Here is a 25423-nt window from a genome sequence, read left to right as displayed (position 1 = left end):
AGACATCTTACAACACACAGTGCTACACCCTTAGACATCTTACAACACACAGTGTTCGACCCTTAGACATCTTAAAACAAACAGTGTTCGACCCTTAGACATCTTACAACACACAGTGCTACACCCTTAGACATCTTACAACACACAGTGTTCGACCCTTAGACATCTTAAAACACACAGTGTTCGACCCTTAGACATCTTACAACACACAGTGCTACACCCTTAGACATCTTACAACACACAGTGTTCGACCCTTAGACATCTTAAAACACACAGTGTTCGACCCTTAGACATCTTAAAACACACAGTGTTCGACTCTTAGACATCTTTAAACACATAGTGTTCGACCCTTAGACATCTTAGAACACACAGTGCTACACCCTGGAAAAACCTGCAATGCCTCTGATCCTAAACTGTAGAGGCGCTTGAGTGAATGTGGGAAACTGCTGCGTAAGCGACATCATTCCGACCATAGCTAATGCCCAGGCATTCATCTCATCTCTATGTGACGATCCATGGTCCCTTTGTGAAATGTGTCAGTATTACGTCCATCGCCTTTCCTCCTCACTAACCTGAGCCTAAGGCCGCTATGACCCTGGACCAAACGAAAAGGTTTCTTCCAGAGATTGGCTTGATGCCAACCACTGTCCGAAGGTCCATCATCAACTCATCGATACGGTACAAGGCGGATGGAAATCTTTTCTTTCTCATTTTACCTTGTGCATTTTACTTTGTATGGAGGCTCGGTGGCTGATTGGTAAAGCGGTTGGCTTCCGAATCGGGAATGCTGGTGAAGACTGAGATTTTTTTTTTTTTAATTTTGGCATCTTTGGGCGTCTCTGAGTCCACCCAACTCTTATGGGTACCTGACATTAGTTGTGGAAAAAGTAAAGGACCTTGGTCGTCGTGCTAGTCACATGTCCCCCTCTTTATCCCTGGGCCACAGAAACAGATGCCTTTACTATCTTGAGATTGCAAGGTCTGAAAGGGGAGCTTTACTTTTACTACTTTAATATACTTTGTACACTAGAGTCACTAGAGTTATGGTTCCTTGTTTGCCTATCCATTTTCGGTTGCTGTAACTTGGCCGTTTCAAAAGAAAATACACACTCCAGACATTGAAGCAGGACGCTTAGGCGCTGCTGTTTTGAAGCCTTAATTTTTATACTAAAATTTTACACTTATATGTATTTTTTTTATGTTTGTGTTTCAAGCTGTCTTTTTTTTTTTTTTGGTTAAGAACAGTCTCTTTTTACAACGCTTCTATTAACTCGCTACATCTGTCTTTCTGTCTGGGTGGCATCTGTTTTTACATGCATCTTTCTCTATAGTCAAATCAAGTTGAAACTTCACACAATTATTCATTGACGATGACAACACACGAATCATTGAAAACAAATCCGCTTAGTTAATTAAGTCGTAATTTATTGATTTCATTTTATCTAAAAAAAAAATAAAAAAAATATCAGCTTGTGTCGATTTTTTTTCGATTTATTTTTTTATTGAATCTACAAAGTTCTAAACACTAAAGTGACCATAAATATAAGAGCAGAGATCATCCAATGAGCTCGATATGACATGGCACTGGACATTGATACTCCAACCTCTGGAGAAGAAAGAAAAACATTGCAGTGAGAAGTGACACTGAAGTCAAATATAAATCTCCTTATGCTAGACACCAGTGTTTCCCAAACGTTTGACCTATGGGTACCCATTTTATAATTTTTGTAACGCTGAGTGCCCCTCGCCTCATTAGCGCCCCCCCAATCCCCCAAAGGATGTATTTCGATAACAATCAAAATATATTATTTATTTATTCACTAAATAATAACGAATAAAATTATTCACAACAAAATATGAATAATGTGATAGTATAACGAACACATCTCTGGACCAATGAGAAGGTTGATATTGTTTATGCTGAGATAACATATCTTCATAATTTGGTTCCCTGGTTGTTAAGTTTAATTTGAGATGCGTTGTTTGTTCTTTTTCTAAAAAACCTTTCTAGAAATGCTGAAAAAAAAGAGTCACTTACTATATCAAGACAATTTAAAAAATTAGATTTTAAACTTTTTTATATTTTATTCAGCATTATTAATGAGGTCAAACTCTTCTCGTACCCCTGGTGTTACGCGTACCTCACTTTGGGAAACACTGCTATACATAGATAATTAGTGATGGGAACTAAACTAATTTTTTTTAGTTAAACTAAAACTAAGTTTGAACTAAAAAAAAGTAATTAAACTTTTAGTTAATCACAAATTGAAAAAATTAGTTAAACTAAACTAAGAAATTTTAGTTAAACTTTTACAAACTATTTTGACCTTTTTTAAGGACGAAACAGCCATACATGAAAAATATAAAGCACAACCAATCTCTTTAGCTAAATGTAATAAACATTTATTTGTGCACATGAAACAAGATTTAAATGTCTTTATGAGATAGATGTAGATCTTAATAGAATCACTAGAATTAGAATACTATTATAGAAAGAAATTAGAAGTAATTGTCCAAGTTCTAATATAAGTTACCTTTAGAAGTAATGATAAAACTGCACTCTAACTAACTCGACCTAGATTCTAGAATATTCTGGATCTAGATCTAATATCTTCTGCAAACGAAATTATCAGAAACATAATCTGGATCTAGAATTAAATCTAGCTACTAGACCTAGATCAAATAATTAATATTTTAATCAAAAAATAATCTAAGAAATACTAGTTAGGCCTACTACTACTACTACTACTATATTAGTAGCATATTAGTTGAAACATTGTTATTTTCATAAACTTCAGCTATTTTTTAACGTTATATATTTCATATTCCGGTTATTGTGTTGGATACATGATGTATTATTATGTTATTAAAAGTTCTATCATTTTTTAAGAAATTCACAAAATGTTACATTAAAGTTTCAAAAATGCGTTGACGAAACAGATCTAGATCTATTTTATTACTTAGAAACCAAATTTAACAATGAAAGGGCGGGGTAAGACACATTTGACCTGTGTAACTGTAAGAGTAGATCTCGATTTATCCTTGACTATCAGATGTGTTATTTGTTCGCTAAACAACTGAAGCCTATTACGCACAAGGAAAACACATGGCAGTCTTTTTATCTTTTATAACAACTAGTCGACATATCGACTACACACTAGCCCTAGAGCTATCTGACCAATACACACTGGTCTGCTGTCCAACTTTTAGTGTTCTACTCAAGTTCAAGTTTGTTTACTTTTGGGCAGAGAGGAAAAGGGGGGGGGGATGAAAGTGTTACTTTTTTTTTCTAGGACTGGTTACCCGAACGCTAAGAACTGTAAGTGTAGTCATTCATTGTAGATCAAGAAATCTTGATCTCAGTATGGCAGTTTATAGGCCAACGCTTCGGTACCTTCTATCAAAGGTTTAACTATTTGTTTTAGTTGAAACTATTAAAAAATGTATCTCTAGATTCTCCTGTTATTAACAAATTATAGTTTAGCGCTAATGAGTAAATTGAAACCACTAAATATTGACTTAAAACGCTTCAGATTCCCACTACAAACTAACTAAAACTAAGCACGGTGCGCGTTGTATACACACAACCACGTGACTAGGGAGGAATACGAATAGTAGAATCTCTAACTAATAGTTCTAGTCTAGTCTAATAAAGTAAAGTAATATAGATTTCAATTAATAGATCTATATTATTGACTTATAATTTTAAATTTACATCTAGATCTAAGACTAGGCTAAGAGTTAGACTCTACTTAAGACTAAGAGACTAAAATAATTAAATATAGACTATTATGCCTATAGATCTAATAGTAGTAATAGACTAATTCTAATACTAATAGACTAGACGTCACTAGACTCTAGATCTATCTACTAGTAAAAAGTTTTAAAATAAAATAGAGTCGACATTTCTTTTAGATCTATAGTAAAGCAAAATTCTTTGTCTGCAGCTATACAGGAACACACTGGTGTTTAAAAAAAAAGCAACAAAATGTAGATCAATAGAAGCAAGGAATTATCAGGGTTTATCAAGCAGCGAAACTTGCTAGAAATATAATGAACACGTTTATTTTTCTCGCCTTTCAAATACATTGGGGAATAGCGACCATTATAGGGTAAAGGTCAAAAGGCTTTCTAGTGAGCTGTGCACCCTCTAGTTATTTCTCCTCTATATTATTTATTACATATATTCTCCAAATTAGATAGATCTAAATATTTATTGGTATGTCTGTTAAAAAAGTTTGTAAAATTTGTAATTAAACTTTTTAGTTTGTAACTAAAAAAAATTAATTAAACTAGGATTTTAACTAAACTTTTTTTTTTAAATTAAACTTTGGCCTTAACTAATTTTTTTTAGTTAAACTAAAAGTTAGCAACTTTTTAGTTAACTTTTGCCCATCACTATAGATAATATACTTCAAGAAGCGAAAACAAACAACAAAGTAATTAAGAAAAATATAAACATACCGTGTGACCTTAGAAAATATTGGTCTGTGAAAAAAAGATAATAGGAAACTTTGTTAAAGACAAAGTCTTATGCACATCATTCACAACTCATAAGTAAACTATTGCAAGTCTAACGGCCAAATGTAGGGACTTTTTAGTGCTTGACGTAAAGAAAAATGGACGGGGCTGCCATTGAAAGAGGTTCTATCCAGAACAAAAGACAAAGAAAAATGGAGAGAGACGGTGACAAATCTTGTGTGTTGCCCCAACAGACTAAAGGATAAGTGAAGGTAAAGGTAGCTGGTACATCGTTAATCGTTTTGTGTCGAAATTATTTTTTGTAGCCCAAGGTTGTTGTTTTTTATTTACAGGAGTTTCTCATTCAAAATGTACTGTCTTGCTAAAACCTTCCTACCGGGTACTGTTACAAGATCAAGTAATGAGGAGGCAAGAAAAAAAATGTATATGACAAGTAATGAACTCGTCTTTATGTGTGATTCATCACGTGGTCTGGTCAAGAGATAGTAAACTTGTACATTTTAGGAAACATTTTGCACACCAACAATTGTCTAAACCAAGTCACAGGAGAGAAACAATTTGTTTTGAGGAAACTTGAAAGCATTAAAGCTTGTAATTATTTAAATATGTGTTTAGTTCTTTTTGTGTGTGTGTGTTTATATCAAGGTTTTAATCACTCACCACAAATGTATCTTGAGTCTTTCATGTTATCAGAAATGCTGACCGTGTAGCAATACGCCTGAGTACATCCATCAAACATTTCAAATGCACTGAGGAATACAACTTTCCAATTACATTTTACCTTCTATAGCATCTACAGAAGGATCCTACGTATCACATACAAAAACCGAATCACAAACCAAGAGATAAGAGACAGGGTTACTGCAGCGATTGGACCCCATGATGACCTACTAACTATCCTGAAAAAAACGCAAGCTTAAACTCTATGGCCATATTACAAGATCTTTGAGTCTCGCAAAGATCTTCCTTCAGGGAACAGTACCAGTAAAAAGAAGAAGCAGACAGAGAAAGCGATGGGAGGACAACATAAAAGAATGGACGGCCTGCTATCGAAAGAGGTTCTAACTAGCGCAAATGACAGAGGAATGGAGAAAGATGGTCGATGAATCTTACTTGGTGCCCCAATGGTCCAATAGAGTAAGATTGGGTAAAGGTACAAATCTAAATTGACCAGAATTACTTTCAGACACTAAAAGAGAGTAAAATAAGTTTGTCTTAACAATTTTTGTATCTAAAATGCGAAATAATTTTTCCACGTTTTTCTTCATAGCTCTTCATCTTCCCACTGGATCACAGTCAAAGGAAATTTCCCTTTCAGATCTTTCTATCTATAGTGCAGACTATGTTTCTGTTGCTAACGGATAGCGAGGGTGTTATCTGGCCAGCACAACGACCAAGCGCCTTTGCTTTTCCCAGGTCATTGTTAAAGTTGGGTTGACTCAAGCGCATCCTAAATATACCGATTAAAAAAGAAAAGGTTTCACCTGGACTCGAGCTAATCACCCCGTGTTCGTTCCGATACCCTTCAATTGAGGACAATGGAAGGAATGTTGATATTTTAAAAACATGTATCTATCACCTAGTGACCTCTAATTGACCTCTAACTGATCATCAAGAGACTTAATATTACTTCGAGACATCTTCTTTATTTTCTTTTAGAAAAGCACGACAGTTATGGCTGACTTAGACTTAAATCCTCTCGCGCCGTTCTGAACAGACAGACAGACAGACACGAACTGTACTTTAAAGTTGACATGGACCCCATAAATACTTGATCAATCGTGACTTAGATGACCACATGTTTTTTTTTAAACTTTAGCAATGAACATTGAATGATTTCCAAAATATTTAAAATGTTATTAGTACAGCCACGACATGATCAACATTAATGCAGATGAGTAGCTAGGGTTTCGGGGGCCCGGGAGGATTGACTTCTTTAGGGGCCCCTTTCATTTTGACATTCGACATCATGACATGAGATAATGTACTGTGGTGTATATAAGCCCAAAATCAAATTGGAACAGTATATCAGTAAAATAAACGAAAAATAATCATTAAGACTTTAATGAATAATATCGTTGTTTTTATTGGCTAAATAATGCACAAGTGACAAATCTCGATTCATTGCGCTTTCTGTGCAGCAAAGGCATTTATAACTTCATCTACATCCATAGCGTCTAGTGTTTGTGACTTCACTGACATTAAAGCCATGCCAAGCCTTTCTTGCTTCAATGTGCTCCTGAGATAGTTTTTGATGAGCTTGAGCTTTGAGACTGATCTCTCACATGACGCAATGCAAGTGGCCTGAGTTAAGCGGCATTCGGAGGAGGTTGCAAGGTTTGAGCACACAGCCACACATTACCATATGTAACCTTCTTCCTCAATATATATATATATATTGGTGATGGTATCACTGGTTTGTTGATGGAAAGTGCTCGTGCATCAATGACGTCATTGAACAAGCGATTTGCCTTTATTTCATCACACAGTTTGTCATAAGCATGTCTTCATCCAGAGGCGTCTTGGTTCAAGAAGAAAAGCAAAGGTGTCCATTTTCTTTCCAGCTTTTGGACTCTGCTCTTCATCTCAATATGAAGTCTGTCCAGCACTTCTATCGCAACACGTTTGAATTGCAGTTCTATTGACAGTCCTACATCAGAACTCAACTCCCCATTAAGTCTTTTCTTTCTTCTGGTTGTTTTGATTACAGGAAATCTATAAGCCTTCAGTATCTTCTTTTGTTTTCTCGATGAATTTGGCTTTTGTCAGTTTCACATCACTCTGCAGAAAGCATGAAAGGGTACTAATTTCTTAAGCAGCTTCTAGTATGTGCAGTCCAGACTTTTGTAGTTTCTTCTGAACTATATAAATTGGGCGCAGGAGATTTGACCAGAATTCCAGATAAGCAAAACATTCACAATTTTCCACTGCATGAAGAAGATTTTGTGCACTGCTTCTAGTGTCCATTCTTTCAGTTGTTGATTCAGAAAGTTTCTCTAACAGCTTGATGATTTTGTCGAGATGCAAGGAAATTACTGATGTTGCTACTTCTCTTGTATTACTCTTTTTTTTTTTAAACTCCCGGCTTCATCTTATTTCAGTTTGGCCCATCTCTGGGGTTAATTGGAAAAAAAGTTGAACACTACATCTACAGTTCAAAAAAAAAAGGTGACAATTGTTGGATCTATCTCAGCAGAATGAAAAGCTCCAGGTTGAGAAATGTTGCCTTCGGATTTATGTCTAACAGACATATCTGCAGGCCACACAGACGGTCACTCATTGCGGCTGCGTTATCATAGGTTTAACCTCTGCGGCACGCTGTTTTGTAGCCCCACTCTGGTCAACTCGGCATTGGGGAAGTTCCCATAGAAAGAATAACATTCTTTTAATTTCACAAATAAAAAAATATTCCACGATTGTGAAATGTCCTCTGCTGTACATTTACGTTTTTTTTATTCATTTTCCAACCCTTGCAATTCACTCTTTTATCACTCCATAAGAACAGGGTTTTTTTTTTATTTAAAAAAGTATGTTTCTGTTGGATTGAGGAAAGATGAATAGAGGGGTAATAACTCGAGTGTGAAGTTTAATTCTGAAATTATAGAAGCCGAACCCGAATAACGGACAATTCAGCATTATTAAGAATAACTATTGGATCTGTTATACATGATTCTGTAAATTTTGTTTAAATGTTAATTAGCGTAACCTTAAAATGTTTGCCTTTAAATGTACTATTAGTAAAGGTAACAAGATACCTGGAATGCCTGTAATCAATGTATATCATGCAGTTTTATTCGTGGCAACAAGGGTGAAAATATTTTTAGTTCTTGCTGCAAGCAAATGTTTGATCTCTTTTGAAAGGAAAATAATTCGGCAACAAACCTATTGAAGATTCGCGTTTTAAAATTTCAAGCTAACTTAAAAAAAAAAAAAAAGAATTTGATCTCTGTGGGAAAAAATATTTAAACAAAGTCACCATTATTGATAGACCTTGATCTATGTTTAGTCTTTGTGATAAATTTAATCCATTAATGTTGAAAAAAGACACCCGTTGACACTATTTGTAAATCAAATATATTAATTTATGTATTTAAAAACCAATTTCGGACACCCATTTGAGGGCTCCTCAAGTGGGGGTCCGGGGGGATCTTCTAATTCTCCACCCATCCCCCCACCCTAGCTACGCCACTGCATTAATGGATTAGAAAATAGCAACAAACAAACATGGCTGCCTGGTCGAGAGATGCTGTTCGAACGTGTCGATGGTCCCGGGTTCATACCTACAATCTGCCACTCCCCCCCCTCCCGTTGTCCTGCGGGAGGTTTGGACTAGAAAATAAATTATCAAATCTGAAAGAACAACCGAAACATGCTAAACATGTTTTCAAACATTGAATGAAACAATGAGCTGCCAGATTCTTTTTTGTCTTCTTATGTTAAAGAAAAGATGTTGAGACAATATATATATATATATATATATATATATATATATATATATATATATATTTATAATAATGATTTTAAAATGGAAAATGACTGACCGACACGCATCAAAAATTGTGTATTTGTTTGTTACATCTAAGTAACTGGAGTAACAGGAGGTACAACTGTCATAGGCGGCTTGCACAAATGTCCTGATGTGGTACAGTGACGACCCTGACAAACAAAACATAACGTTGAAGTTGATTGTATCTCTTTTTAATATTTTCACATATTGGCAATCGATTCTAATCTAGCAATTATAGCAGTGTTTAACATAATAATGTCACTTCGATTCCGATGGTTAAGGATGGGTGCAGTGTTTAACATAATGATGTCACTTCGATTCAGATGGTTAAGGATGGGTGCAGTGTTTAACATAATGATGTCACTTCGATTCCGATGGTTAAGGATGGGTGCAGTGTTTAACATAATAATGCCACTTCGATTCCGATGGTTAAGGATGGGTGCAGTGTTTAACATAATAATGTCACTTCGATTCCGATGGTTAAGGATGGGTGCAATGTTTAACATAATGATGTCACTTCGATTCCGATGGTTAAGGATGGGTGCAGTGTTTAACATGATGATGTCACTTCGATTCCGATGGTTAAGGATGGGTGCAGTGTTTAACATAATGATGCCACTTCGATTCCGATGGTTAAGGATGGGTGCAGTGTTTAACATAATGATGCCACTTCGATTCCGATGGTTAAGGATGGGTGCAGTGTTTAACATAATGATGTCACTTCGATTCCGATGGTTAAGGATGGGTGCAGTGTTTAACATAATGATGTCACTTCGATTCCGATGGTTAAGGATGGGTGCAGTATTTAACATAATGATGTCACTTCGATTCCGATGGTTAAGGATGGGTGCAGTGTTTAACATAATGATGTCACTTCGATTCCGATGGTTAAGGATGGGTGCAGTGTTTAACATAATGATGCCACTTCGATTCCGATGGTTAAGGATGGGTGCAGTGTTTAACATAATAATGCCACTTCGATTCCGATGGTTAAGGATGGGTGCAGTGTTTAACATAATAATGCCACTTCGATTCCGATGGTTAAGGATGGGTGCAGTGTTTAACATAATAATGCCACTTCGATTCCGATGGTTAAGGATGAAGTACTGTGTTTCTTCACGTGACTGCGCAAACCCAGTGGCAACTTACGTCTTTTATTTCCGCATTTTTAGCAAAGCCGTTGTCCACCGGCTGTCTAGTCAGTTTTCTTTTCATTTTCTTCGCCTGTCAGTTAGGGATTTTCCTTTGGGTAATAAATGTGTGGTCTCTGGCCTTTGTGAGAGATTTCCAAGAATCTCCATTAGAGGCTATGTGCTGCCAGTTGCTTTTCTCTATGCCAGTGAGGGCGAAATGGCGCCCGACTTGATTTTTTTTAGCGCTTACGAGGAGCACTTCCATTTCGCCGCCCTCCTTTAAGCTCGCCAAAGAAGACAGCCTTCAACATATTTTCTCTCTATTACCAAGTTTCGTAATCACTAGGATGATCAAAGCCAATGCCCAACATGTCAGATTATTTGTATTCCTACTAGTTGCCACCTTTTTTAAGTTGACTAAAAGTATATGTCTACTTCATGGGCGTGGGGAAGGGGCAAGGGACAATGTGCTTTCTCTCTCTTACACACACCCTCACCCCCCACACCCACACACCCACAGAGAGAGAGAGAGATCTAGTAGCATCGTCCAATATTCTTTTTTGTTATCCTCTTCTCTATTGCTGTTGATTATTAAAAGGCCACTTTTATTTTTCAACGCTCACAACTTCCAGTCAGGTAAGTTGGACAGCTCAATTAAATAATGTAGGCACCTTCTGTTACCGACTTCGTTGAAACATATGCAGGTCTTGCTGTCCAGCTGTTAGTGGACTGACTAGTTCTCCATGGTGGGTAGGTCGATGTAGTTGCACCAACGCCAGGTGTCACTTCTGTTGAAAATATTTCAAACAAATAGTATTATTATTATTATAATAATAGTAATTATTTTCTTTATTTTATTATTATTGGGGCAATGAACTAATTTGTATTCTTTGGCACCGCCAGGGTCAAGCTTAGCTGAAGGAAACACAATTCATCGTAGTCCACTTAAAGGTGTACGCTGAGAAATTTTCTAGTGACGTAGCAGGTCTGCAGCTATTTATTGGAATATGATGATGTTATTACCAGACAGTTTAGTTAAGATTTTAGTTACTCTTTGAATACATTTAAAAAGAAAGGCCTCTTTTAATTATCATTATTTTTGGGGCTAAACGTGTCGATGTCACAGGTTAGTGTTGAGGCCTTCTATTACGATAGTCAATACCTTTTTTTTTCCCTATTGGTTGTAAAATCTTTTTCCTCTCTCTTCAGCCGCCTATTTTCAGAACTTCATGATTTTTTTGTCTAGTATTTACAGATAGGACTATTAACTATTCTACTAAAATAAAAAGTTAATGACTTTTTTCTTATTTAATATAGTTAATTGTAGACTTACCAAGAATAAAGCCAATGATTAGACAAACTGAAATAAAAAATAGAAATAAAATATGACCATCAATAATTTGTTTCTCTCGCATTCTCTTTAACTCAATATTTGTCTCTCTTTCTATTTTTAACTAATTCTCCCACATTCTTGAATTCAACTGAACTCTCACATTTAACCCTCTCTCTCTCTCTCTCTCTCTCTCTCTCTCTATATATATATATATATATATATATATATATATATATATATATATATATATATATATATATATATATATATAAGTCATTCTCTTTCCATCTGTCTCTAACCCATTTTCTCTTTTTTCTACTTTTTTGTCCAAATCACCCTCCTAACTCTTCCACTACCCGCTGACTTCCTCTCTCTCATTTCCATTCTCTTTCTCTGTCTTTCTCTGTCGCTCTCACAATCCCCCACTCACTCTCTCTTTGACTATCTCTTTCCCTGTACAATTCTATATAAAGTTTGTTCTTGAAAGAGTTGAAACTTGAAACCATGAGAACATTTCTAGCTTTTTACTTTATTTTTTTCTTTGTCCCATGACTTGAGACATAACATGTTGTAGCCAATCGTATGACAAAACAATTTACTAAAGTGGATTTAGAGTGTTAGTTTTTGATTTAGTTACAAAGTGATGTCTGATATAGAAATAGATATTAAAGCGACATGTAGAAACTAGAGTCTTAAGATTTCAAGCAAGAAGAGTGGCCAGGGTAAAAGAGCGCCGAACCAACAAAAACTGAGAGAAGAAGCAGGCCTATCTGGAACTCACCAAACCAACCCATACCTTGTATGTGGCCGGCTTTTTAAAGCGAGGATTGGACTGTACAGTTATCTTCGAGTCCATAGGATTTGGGAAATGTGCTCATCTTCGACCACGAAGGAGGAGATATAACCCTAAATCTTCATTACGAAATACAATTTTAAAAAAATATAATCAACAATACCATTGGTGTAAAAACAAATATTCTTGAACTGTCAGATCTGTTTCCTAAATAGTATTTTCTGTTTCTTTTTTATTTTTACCTCCCTTGAATCCCTCGTTGGATAAAGGAGTTTAATTTGCTGTAGATTTGTTTTTAGACTCTCTATAGTAGGCCTATAATTGTATGTATACAGCATTATAATACTAAACATACTACTTTAAAAACATTGAAAAGAAAAAAGACAGGAAAAAAAATTTAATTTAATGAGTTTATTTCCTATAGAGAATGACCTAGACATGCTTTCAACTGAGTGACATTTGGATAACCACATACCCAGTAAATAAAGCATAAAAACACCTGTTATATATTTATTATATAACTATTTGATTAATTAAACGACCGTCGATAGATTAGTTCCAATTTAACTTGAGTCACTTACCAACAAATCTCTGGTCCATCGTGTCAACGAAATTCAATTAACTGCGATTTCAACAAATATGTATGGGATATATTAATGTTTTGTATGTCGCAATAATGAAATGATTTGGCCTGCAATGGATGTCGTAATCTGGTAAAAATCTTATCGTCTGTACCTTCAGTAATATCATGCACACACACACACACGAATCAGTGATATGTTTGCCTTTTGTTATCTCTGAAGAGAAATTCTGAGAGTGCTACTGTCTATACACTTGAAATAACAGACAAGATATTGGATCGGGTTGTTTTTTTTATTATTATAGCTTTTATATAGCGCTACTTTCAAGCTTATAGCATGCTCAGTGCGCTTTGGTCCAATCTCATTTGTGGACCAGTTGGTTTTCTCTAGGAGTTAGTTTTCCGTGCTGCCTTTAGGCTCTCAGTAAACACAACTCTGCCCGACTCGGGTGTCGAACCTCGAGCCCACTTCTAGGTAGCCAAACCAAGCTAAGTTCAAGTGCACTTAGCCTCTCGACCACGCTTCCCACTAATTGAGTAAGATGGCCATCGTTGCTCAGAATTACATTTAATATGAGAATTTTAAATTTATTGTTGGCTCAGTTTCAGCTCGGTTAAACTGCACCAGTCCTAATCATCTTTAGCCTGAATTAAGACATATGAGTTATCAGGTCAACTACAAAGTACGGCAGTTTTTTCTGTGTGTGTGTTTTCTTATTATAACGAAGGGTCACTATAGTGTTTTGTTTTAAACTAAGAAACCGTTTTTCGAGGATTTGTTGCCCTTTTCATCAGTAGGTGTCTTATTGAGACCATTCGTTACAGCGTGCATGAACACTGAAGTGTTAAGTCGCAACCTGGGAGCTTCTTCATAACATTTACACTCCTACGTCTGCTGAAATGGAGAAAGGATACCTTCAATAACTTCTAAGGTCAAGACAACTGCCTTGAAGATAAACGTCAGAGCAGAAAGACCTGGCAATCACATAGGCTCAGCTGGAACACCACCAGATACTTAAGTTTATATGGGTATATGTTCGTGTATCTAGGTTAACTTGGGTACGCTGGTAAAAAAATCACCCATGAAGAACTTTAACAATGAACACATCAGCAGATCATTGACAAAGATATCCTTCAGAGACCCTGGCGATGGATAGGCCGATCCTTTTGTAAGCCTGCATATAACACGTTAAGTCTTCACCTGGCTATTGCTTTCAATACCATACAGCCACATGTAATGATAAACAAACTGAGTAACTTAAATGTAAGCCCTTACGTACAAGCATGGGTTCCAAACTTTTTAACCCAACGGCCCCAGTATGTTAAAGTCAACAACACCAAATCGTCAACTCGAGTACTACATACGGGTGCTCCACAAGGTTGTGTACTTTCTCCTGTACTGTACACTCTTTACACTAATGACAAAAGAAGCATCTATGACTCAGTTAAACTCATTAAATTCGCTGATGATACTGCCATAGTCGTTCTTATTTCAGGAAACGAAATTCACTATCGAAACTCGATAGAAGAGTTTACAAACTGGTGCACCGACAACTTTCTAGAACTGAATGTCACAAAAACTAAAGAACTTATAATAGATTTCAGAAAGAAAAAACAAACTATACGTGAACTGCAATTAAACACTACATCTATAGAACAAGTAAAGGCATATAAATATCTAGGCGTTATCATCAACAACAAGCTTTCATGGGAAGACCACCTTGGAACTCTGACAAAGAAAACAGCCCAGCGACTATTTTTTCTATACAAACTCAGTAGCTTTAAACTGAACAAGAGGATCCTAGATACTTTTTACGGCGCGACTATACGAAATCTGCTCACATAACTTGAATAACTTGTTGGCAAGGCAATGCTTCATCTAAACTGTTGTGACGTCTAGAAAACATCATAAAAAGGGCATCAAAAATTACACTCACAACATTACCATATTTAAAGGAACTTTTTGAACAAAAATGTCAAAGTGCTATAAATTGCCCTGTTGCCTCCTGCTATTCTTTCCTTTATTTCTGTTAGTAGCTAGTCATTTTTTATAATTAATAGTACTTCCTAGATATTTGAGAGTTTGGACATTTTCAAATTCGTGGTCTTTGATTTTGATATTTTGTCCCTCTGTTTGATTGTCTTTTGTCATTGTGATGTACTTGGTTTTACTGTCATTGACCTCAAGTCCTGCTGGTCGAGATGCTTCTTCTAGTTGTATGAAGGCTCTAGCGATGTCAGAGGTTTCTTTACCCAATAAGGCAATGTCATCGGCATAATCAGGGTATTGTAGATGTTGGCTATATATCGTCACTGTTGGTTTTGGACCCGTGTTTTCTCTCCTGAAGTAGTTAGTGATAGTTCCCCTCGTGTGTATGTGTATATTTCTGATAACTCTCCAGTGTTAAATTGAAAGCATGCAGGAAAGTGCGTCTCCTTGTCTTAATCCTCGTTTGATCCTAAATTCCCGTGAGTGTTCTCCTTGTATTATGACTCTGCTTTTTGAGTTGTTTAGTGTCATATGTATAAGTCTTGTCAGCTTGTTGGGTATTCCAAAATCCTGTAGAGTGTCATATAGGTATTTCCTTCTGATAATGTCATAAGCCATTTTATAGTCTATTCTTCTTCTTCTTCTTAAACTGTCAGGTAGAGTTGAGCCTTCGGCTCTTGGAACTCTAGGCCAGCAAAAGTGAACAAGAGCTCCTTCCATACCAGGCTAACTGTGCGGGACACGTCATTTATGTAACGGCCCCTTGAGGAACGGCGCCTGGATTGTGACAAGGTTGTGCGAGCTTTTTTACAACTCCGCACAGGTGCAATGAGGATGCTCTCGCACCCCCTTAAGCACTCCCATGGGAGTCTTTTTTTGCTACCCTTTTTTTTCCACCCGGGCGCCACTATGAGGCTATAAAGAGTTGGTGGATTGGTATCTTGTATTCATGGCATTTTTCTAGTACACATCTTAGTGTTAAGATGTGATCAGTTGTGGATTTGTTGTGTCTGAAACCACAGTGGTAGTCACCTTAGATTTCTTCTGAATATTTTCCAAGCCTCTTAGTTATAAGCTTAGACAGGATCTTATAAGTCACATTTAGTAGAGAGATTCCTCTGTAATTACAGCACTTTAGCTTGGATCCTTTTTTTTTTGTGTATTGGGGTTTAAAGAGCCGTTTCCCATTTTGTTGGTATTACTTCTTCTTCCCAAATTCTTGATATTTGTCTGTGTATTTGGGAATGTAAGTCTTTCCCTCCATATTTAATTACTTCTGCTGTGACTTGGTCCTCTCCTAGTGCTTTGTGATTCTTCACGTAAGTTATAAAATGGTTTTATTTAATAATTTATACACCTAGAATAAGCGCGAGGCCTATGAAAGTGCGGGGTCCACTGCAGTTGCATAGGTTGTAGTGGCCTAAGGCCTGCCCTGCAAAATAGCGGCGTATGGTACGCCGCCGGTCGACTAATAGCTAATAAACAAAGAAACGTGCACACACATTTCTACTTTCTACTTACATTTCTACTTTCTACTTACATTTCTACTTTCTACTTACATTTCTACTTTCTACTTACATTTCTACTTTTTACTTACATTTCTACTTTCTAATTACATTTCTACTTTCTAATTACATTTCTACTTCTACTTACATTTCTACTTTCTACTTACATTTCTACTTTCTACTTACATTTCTACTTACATTTCTACTTACATTTCTACTTACATTTCTACTTATATTTCTACTTATATTTCTACTTACATTTCTACTTATATTTCTACTTATATTTCTACTTACATTTCTACTTTCTACTTACATTTCTACTTACATTTCTACTTACATTTCTACTTATATTTCTACTTATATTTCTACTTACATTTCTAATTTCTACTTACATTTCTACTTACATTTCTACTTACATTTCTACTTTCTACTTACATTTCTACTTACATTTCTACTTTCTAATTACATTTCTACTTTCTACTTACAACTCTAAGAGAACGTATAAAATGAATTATTCAATAACAAACAAAAAATGGAAATCTGTTGAGGTTAATTTGACATTTTTATTGACAATTTATTAAAGAAAGTATCTTCAATGGAAGAGATTGTTTTAGATATTTTGGAAAAAAAAAGAAGTTTCAGCTTGTATCGATTTTTTTTTTCGATCGATTTTTTTTAGTCAATCTACAAAGTTCTAAACACTAAAGTGACCATAAATATAAGAGCAGAAATCATCCAATGAGCTCGACATGACATGGCACTGGACATTGATACTCCAACCTCTGGAGAAGAAAGAAAAACGTTGCAGTGAGAAGTGACACTGAGATTTGAGATACATTGTACATGTCCTTAGGCTAGGCACCAGTGTTTACCAAACTTTGGGTACCCATTTTATAGGGCGCTCTAATGGGTACTTGACATTAGTTGGGGAAAAGTAACGGCGGTTTGGTCGTTGTGCTGGTCACATGACACCCTCATTAACAGTAGGCCACAGAAACAGATGACCTTTACATCATCTGCCCTATAGATCACAAGGTCTGAAAGGGGAACTTTACTCTTTAACCCATTTTATAATGTTTATAACGCTGAGTACCCCTCGCCTCATCAGCCCCCCCCCTCCCCCAAAGGATGCATTTCAATAACAATCAAAATATATTTATTATGTATTCACTAAATAATAATGAACGAATAATAAAATTGTTCACAATAAAATATGAATAAAGTTATAGTATAAATAACATATCTGGATCAGTAAGAAGGTTGATATTGTTTGTGCTAAGATGACAGATCTTCACAATTTGGTTCCCTGGTATTTAAATTAAGTTTGAGATGCGTTTGTTCTTTTTTTCCCCCCAGCTTTTCTAGAAATTCTGAACAAAAAAAAAAGCAACTTAACATACAAAGACAATTTAAAAAATAAGATATTTTACCTTTCCTTTTAAACTCTTCTCGTACCCCTGGAGTTACGCGTACCCCACTTTGGGAAACACTGCTATACATAGATAATATACTTCAAGAAGCCAATTATAAAAAGAAACTAGTAAAACTATCAACTTACCGGATGACTTTTGTCTATATCCGTCTGAGAAAAAAAAGATAATAGGAAACCTTGTTAAGAACAAAGTCTTATGCACATCATTCACAACTCATAAGTAAACTAGTGCAAGTCTAACGGCCAAATGTAGGGACTTTTTTTGTGCTTGACATAGAAAAAAAATGGACGTGCCTGCCATTGAAAGAGATTCTATCCAAGGCAAAAGACAGAGAAAAGAGAGACGGTGGACAAATCTTGTGTGGTGCCCCAACGGTTTAACAGACTAAAAACTAGGTGAAGGCAGCTCATTGATAAAATATATATCGTTACTCCTATTGTTACGAAGTTGTTTCTTGTAACCCCTAGTGTTTATTTATAGGAGTTTTTAATTCAAAATTTATTGTGTTGCTAAAACCTTCCTGCCGGGTACTGTTATAAGATCAAGTAATGAGGAGGCAATGAAAAATGTATACGACAAGTAATGAACTGATCTCTCTATGTGTGATTTGTTACGTTGTTGCAAGTAATGGACTGATCTTTATATGTAACACATGTCACTCAAGAGAATGTAAGCTTCTAAATATTAGGAAACGTTTTTGTGACCCTAACAGTTGTCTAAACCAAGTCACAGGAAAGAAACAAATTGCCTTGAGAAAACTTTAAAGCATTAAAGCTTGCGATTATTAAAATAATTTTTTAGTGATTTTTTTGTTTATCAAGGGTTTTGAAAAATCCTATTATTATACTTATATCACTCACCACAAATGGCACTTGCGTCTTTTATGTTATCAGAAACGCTGGCAGAGTAGCAGAAGGAATGGACACATCCATTAAACATATCAAATGCACTGAGGAAATACAACTTTCCAATTATTTATAATTGGGTAATACATTAGTTATTATATTGACCAGAAATGCTTTTAAACACTAAAAGAGAGTAACTTATGTTTGGCTTATGAATTTTATATTTAAAATGCGAAATAATTTATCCATGTTTTTCTTCATAGCACTTCGTCTTCCCACTGGATCACAGTCAAAGGAAAGTTCCCCTTTCAGATCTTGCAATCAATAGGTCAGACTATGTCAAGGTCATCTGTTTCTATGGCATACGTGTAACGAGGGTGTCATGTGACCAGCACAAATACCAACTGCATTTACTTTTTCCAGGTTATTGTTAGAGTTTGGTGGACTCATGGGCGTCATAAATATACCGATTAAAAAAAACAAAAAAAACTCTTCACCTGGACTCCAAACCGAGACCTCTCGGATCGGAGGCCTAGCCCTTCACCACCCGGCACGCACGCTTAAAATTATAGTTGAATAGCGACTAGGAGGTGAACATGCCTACTTTAGGAAGAGCACCTGCTGTTAGAACACGCGTTGTATCTGCATTAACTGGGACCTTTACACTGACCCTAGAAAGGTTTGATTTATCTTCAGGAGGTTCTGTTAACTCTTTCTCTCCTAACTGACGATATCACCGTTGATTTGAACTCATTAAATTAAATTAATGTTTGATTTTATAAACTTTACTTTGTCTTATATAAAAAGAGCATACATTCCCCTTTAATTCTAGACCAAATTAAACATTTTCTGATAACTAATAAAAACGTTATTCAAGCTTAATCAAAACTTTGTAAAAAAAATACTACCAAAAAAAATGAAGAATTCCGTCGGAACGTGGAAAACAATTACGGAGAGAAAGAGTTAAGCACGTTTCTAAATGATAGGCCAGTTAGGTTGATCACGTGACCTCCACCTGACCTCCAGCTAACCACCCTCTTGATTTCACATTTTCGTTCTAATGTCCTTCAATTGAGGGAATGGAATGACTATTGATATTTTAAGAACATTTATCAATCTCCCAGTGACCTCTAATTGACCTCTAACTGATCTTCAAGAGACTTAATATTACTTCGAGACGCTTCCATTATTTTCTTTTAGAAGAACAAGACTGCTATGACGTAGACTTAGATCCTCCCGCGCCGTTATGAACAGACAGACAGACGGACAGACGGACACGAACTGCACTTTAAGGTTGACACGGACCCCATAAATACTTGATCAATCGTGACTTAGATGACCACATTTTTCTTTTTAAACTTTAGCAATGAACATTATATGATTTCGAAAATATTTAAAATGTCATTAGTACAGCCACGACATGATCAACCTTAATGGTTTTAAAGAACAACAACAAACAAACATGGCTGCCTGATCGCGCGGTATGCGTGCTGAACTGTCGTTTGGACTTGTCGATTGTCCCTGGGTTCATACCTGCCGGTGCCATCCCCCGTCGTCCTGCATTTTTTTTAAACAACAATTTAATGAAACAAATGAGCTGCCAGCTTCTTTTCGGTTTTCTTATTTTAAACATAAGAAGTTAAGACCAAAAAAAAAAAAAGAAATACTGACGCACAGAGACAGTAAAAAAAGTTAATAAAATAGATTCAAATACTTTTTTTTTTAAATCAGGGTCCTGGGTTTCTTCTTCCAGTCTTTTTATGCTCGTTAGGAGAATGTGATGACATGATTAGGATTTAGTCATATTGTTTCGGGAAGAGGGGGGAAAGTTTTAATCAGTGACGGAATCACGTGATATATATTTAAAAACAAGAACGATCTAGGATTTGATAGAGACAAGACGCTTTTCCTATCCCAGCAAGAATAAGAAGTAGTTTACGGACATAGTTGACATCGGACGATTCCCTTCTTGATCATTAAACATATTTGTTGACCAACATCAGCGTCGACTACATATCTGGATTGTTTCGGCCATTCGCCGGTGTTCCTGAAGTAGTTTGGAGTCTACCTCCTGTTGGTTTCATTGATTATATTCGACACCGCGGAAGAACCTTAACAATAATTAATGTAATAATAATAATGTTTAAAAAAAATGACTGACCCACACACGTCGAAAATGTAGTCTTTGTTGAGTACATCCAAGTGACTGGTGTAACAGAAGGTACAACTCGCATAGACGGCTTGCACAAATGACTTGATGTGGTTCACTGAGGATCCTGTCAAAAAGACAAAACGATGACGTTAATCGTATCTGTTTATAATAATTTCACAAATTTGCAAATCGATTCTCATATGACAAGTGTGTGTGTGTGACAAGTGACTTGCGCTGGAATTTGGATTAAAGTGAGGAGGATTCGCGCAACACGTCGACCTCACTCTCTCGCCCTAAAGCCCATCCTTTTCCGGAAGCAAGATTTTGGTCAAGACGTCCGGGGAAGAGTTTGGGTGCAGTGGATGACCAGAGACTTTCTGTGTGTCTTGTCCTGCTCTTGAGTGCTCCACAGCACTGTGCTGGTACTTGCCATTCTGTCCGATTAGTCTAGTTTTGTGACGATACGTACAGGCCGCCAAGTCCAGACTTCACATGCTAGGTTTGACAGAACCTCAGTGTACTGAGTGCCATGGACACGTCAGATACCCTCTACCTCCTTTAGCCGGCCAGTCAAAGCCGTTTCCGGGGTGTGGCCGCTGCGCAAGCTACAGCTTCCGGGAGCCACAGGTGAGAGTTGGGTACAGAGTGGGGACCAAGAGTGAGCCAAGCTACCCTCAAAAAGAGGGTACGACTGCCTGTCCACTAGAGGTGCTAACCCTCCTAGATACCTCATTCTCATATAACAATTAGAGCGGTGTGTAACATAATAGGGGCAATGACTTCGATTCCGAAGGTCAAGGATGAGTACAGTGTTTCACGTGACTGCGCAAACCCAGTTGCGACCTACACATTTTTTTTCCGCATTTTCAGCAAAGCCGTTGTCCACCGGAAGTCTATTAAGTTTTCATCTTCTGTGCCTGTCTTTAATAAGGGCTTTTCTTTTGGGTTTCAAATGTGTGTCCCCCTGGCCTTTGTGAGAGATCTCCAAGAATCTCCTTCAGAGGCTATCTGCTGCCAGATGCTTTCCTCTATGCCAGTGAGGGCGAAATGGCGCCTGACTTGATAATTTTAGCACTTCCGTTTCGCCGCTCTCCTTAACGCTCGCCAAAGAAGATAGCCTTCAACATATTTTCTCTCTGTTAACCAAGTTTCGTAATCACTAGGATGAATGCAATCAAAGCCAATGCCCAACATGTCAGATTATTTGTATTCCTACTAGTTGCCCCTTTTTTTAAAAAACTCTTTCTCTCCGTAACTATTTACCACATTCTGGTGGAATCAACGTTGGTATCGTCAGTTATGAGAGAAAGAGTTAACTTGACTAAAAGTATGTACTTACTTCCTCAGAAGGGGGAAAGCGGAAACAGCGTTTATTTTCTCTTTGTCCCCTCTTACACACATCCACACACATGCACGCATGCACGCACACACAAACAGTCAGACATGGTAGGTCAAATATCAATTTTGAAATTCACTGTACTTTCTTAATGTAGCCCATGGACTGGTAGAGATACAGATCATTGTGTGATACGTTTTATGTGAGTAATGGTTGAACCTAACCTTTCCCATACCGTCTATGGCCAAGTAGCTTGGTGACTGTTATTAAATCTAAGTGGAGGGGGTATTAACGCAAAACATATTTGACCAGGCTTATGAAATTTGATGACTGCATTTTTGCTTTATTTTTTTTTTTATTGAAGGGAAAAGGTTTAAACTCAAAATTAAAAAAAATCTCTCTTCGATTTAAAAATAAAGCAAAACTGCAGTCATCAAATTTCTCTTTCTGCAAAAAAACAGGGGGTGAGGGGAATATTTAACACTCGCTTCAGTCACTTCCGGACGTAGCAAGCAACCAGTACTCCTGGCCACTCTAGAAGAGCAGGGGGGGGGGGGGTTCACGCGGGAACCAAGGTGAGGTAGGGGCTTGAACCGTGACCTCCGTGGTAATCGGAAAGCATCTGCTAGATCTAGATCCTTTACAAAACGAGACATTTGTTCACAATTGTAGATCTAGAGTTTTAATCCATGTTGAATGTTTTGAAAAGTCTAAATCATATTTAGATGAAGATTCTATTTGTTTCAAAAGAAATATTTCTGTCTATGTACACTACACAGCAACACATTTAACACAGTCGTTTCGCAAACACGCATCATCAGTGACGCATAACCTTGGCCTCTGACGAGTGATGAAGTAGGCCGCGATCTGGTCAGAGCTAAGGCTTTGTATGTCGAAGGCGCTGCTTTAACTCGTCGGCTTCAGGAATACGGGTAAAACATTATCTAAATCCGATGAACGAAATCGAAAAGTTCATGACCTCTGATCAGGTTTTATCAACTAAGGAATAGGTGTCCTTGACCTTGTATATTCTAAATATTTTTTTTTTTTTGAAAAAAAAAAAAGGGGGGGGGATTGATGTTTTAATCAAATAACCTTTGTTTTTATATTAGTACCTATAATATATTTTATTTTAGCTTTAATACTTATATATTTTTATAAGATCTAGTAGCATCGTCCAATATTTTTTTCTTGTTATCCTTTTCTTTATTGCTGTTGATTATTAAAAGGCCACTTTTATTTTTCAACGCCGACAACTTCCAGTCATGTATGTTTGACAGCTCAATTAAATAATGTAGGCACCTTCTGTTACCGATTTCGTTGAATCATATGCAGGTCTTGCTGTCCAACTGTTAGTGGACTCACTAGTTCTCCATGGTGGGTAGGATGACGACTCAGTTGTCCATGGTGGGTAGGTCGTTGTAGTTGCACTATCGCCAGGTATCACTACTGTTGAAAATATTTCAAACAAATAGTATCATTATTATAATAATAATAGTAATTATTTTAAAAATGTTATTATTATTGGGGAAATAAACTAATTATCATTCTCTGGCACTGCCAGGGTCAATCTTAATTCATTGTAGTCCACTTAAAGGTGTACAGTGAGACACTTTAATAGAGCCATTGGTGAGTTTTAGTGAAACGTATATTACTTTAGATTATAAAATAAATATCTAGGTTTTCAAAATTACTCTAATCAAAATTGTACTAGTTTCAAATGCAACAAGTTATTTTGTTATTAAATACGTGATAGTATTTACAGATAGGACTATTAACTATTCTACTGAAGTAATAAAGTAAATGACTTTTTCTTATTTAATACAGTTAATTGTAGACTTACCAAGAATAAAGCCAATGATTAGACAAACTGAAATAATAATAGAAATAAAATATGACCATCAATAATTTGTTTCTCTCGCTCTCTCTTTAACTCAATATTTGTCTCTCTTTCTATTTTTAACTAACTCTCCCACATTCTCGAAGTCAACTGAACTCACACATTTTACTTTCTTTGTCCAAATCACTCTCTTCCACTCTTCCACGTCTCACTGACTTCCTCTCTCTCTCATTTCCAATCTCTTTCTCTGTCTTTCTCTCTCTCTCACAATCTCTCTCTCTCTCTCTCTCTTTGACTATCTCTTTCCATGTACAAATTCTATATAAAGTTTGTTTTTGAAAGAGTTGAAACTTGAAACCATGAGAACATTTCTAGCTTTTTACCTTCTTTTTTTTTTCTTTGTCCCATGGCTTGAGACATATAACATAATATAGTCAATCGTATAACAAAACAATTTACTAAAGTGGATTTAGAGTGTTAGTTTTTGTTTTAGTTACAAAGTGATGTCTGATATTGAAGCGACACTTATTAGTAGTGTAGAAACTAGAGTCAATGAAAAACACATTTCAATCTAAATTTAAGAGAAGAAGTTTGAATTGAATGGCAAACTTTGGAACAAGCAATTTTATTTGCGTGAAGTTTCAGTTTTTGGAGAGTATAACATGCTACGATAGATATTATTCGCGCAAACCAAAAAAGACATTTATACAAACACACATAGACACATACACGTTTCTTTGCAACGTAAAAATACAAATCATGCTTACGAAATAAAAAATAAAAAACAAACTTGCAACCACGGGCGTTTGTGGTATATTGTAATCAAACAAAATAAATTATGATCAACACTATAATTGGTGTAAAAATATATATTCTTGAACTGTCAGATCTTTTTTTGTTAAATAGTTATTCTTCTTTTCTATTTTTCCTAACTGCCTTGAATCGTTCATTCATAAAGCGAGATAAATTTGCTGTTTTAAGACTCGCTAAGGTAGGCCTATAATTGTATACAGTATTATATTGATAAACATAATATTTAAAAAAAACATGAAAAGAAAAATGTAAAAAAAAATAAAAAAATTTAATGAGCTAATTTCCGATAGAAAATGGTGCCAGACATGTTTTGACTCCAGGGATATTGCGGTAGTCCTAGAGGGCGCAAACCACATACCCGGGTACATAAAGGAAATAACCTTTAAGTTTTATATTTAGTATATAACAATTTGATTAATTCAACGATTTGTTGATAAATTATTTCTAAAATTAGTGCAATTATTTTGAGTCACTTACCAACAAATTTCTGGTCCATCGTGTCGACGAGTTACAATCAACTGCGATTTCAACAAATATGCATATAGGTTAAATTTATGTTTTTGTATGTCGCAATAATGAAATGGTTTGGCCTGCAATGGATGTCGTAATCTGGTAGCCTGAGATAATACAAGTAAAAATCTTATCGTCTGTACCTTTAGTAATATCATGCACACACACTTA

The 25423-nt window shown here is 36.1% G+C and overlaps 1 protein-coding gene across 3 annotated transcripts; it reads right to left on the bottom strand.

Annotated features, from left to right (window-relative positions):
• Positions 1–1408: 1408 nt before the first annotated feature.
• Positions 1409–25423, bottom strand: LOC106055325 (uncharacterized). Of its 3 annotated transcripts, none has more exons than XM_056016132.1 (7): positions 25220–25423; positions 11456–11482; positions 10794–10910; positions 9024–9138; positions 5143–5231; positions 4465–4488; positions 1409–1606 (listed from the first exon to the last, which is right to left on the bottom strand). In XM_056016132.1, exons 1-7 carry the CDS (start codon positions 25236–25238, stop codon positions 1509–1511), a joined length of 489 nt encoding a protein of 162 aa, XP_055872107.1. In that variant the 5' UTR covers positions 25239–25423; the 3' UTR covers positions 1409–1508. The 3 variants fall into 3 exon arrangements, with proteins under 3 accessions (XP_055872107.1, XP_055872108.1, XP_055872106.1); XM_056016133.1 differs by lacking the exon at positions 25220–25423 and adding an exon at positions 12830–12986; XM_056016131.1 differs by lacking the exons at positions 1409–1606; positions 4465–4488; positions 5143–5231; ... (1 more) ...; positions 10794–10910; positions 11456–11482 and adding exons at positions 16867–17105; positions 17882–17905; positions 18617–18705; ... (1 more) ...; positions 23392–23538; positions 23933–23959 and having other exon boundaries at positions 25220–25404.

This window comes from Biomphalaria glabrata, chromosome 17 (genome assembly GCF_947242115.1).
Source record: "Biomphalaria glabrata chromosome 17, xgBioGlab47.1, whole genome shotgun sequence".
NCBI classification, from domain to species: Eukaryota; Metazoa; Mollusca; class Gastropoda; family Planorbidae; genus Biomphalaria; species Biomphalaria glabrata.
Note: the sequence above shows the minus strand (reverse complement) of the source record. Positions and strands in the feature narration are given on the sequence as shown.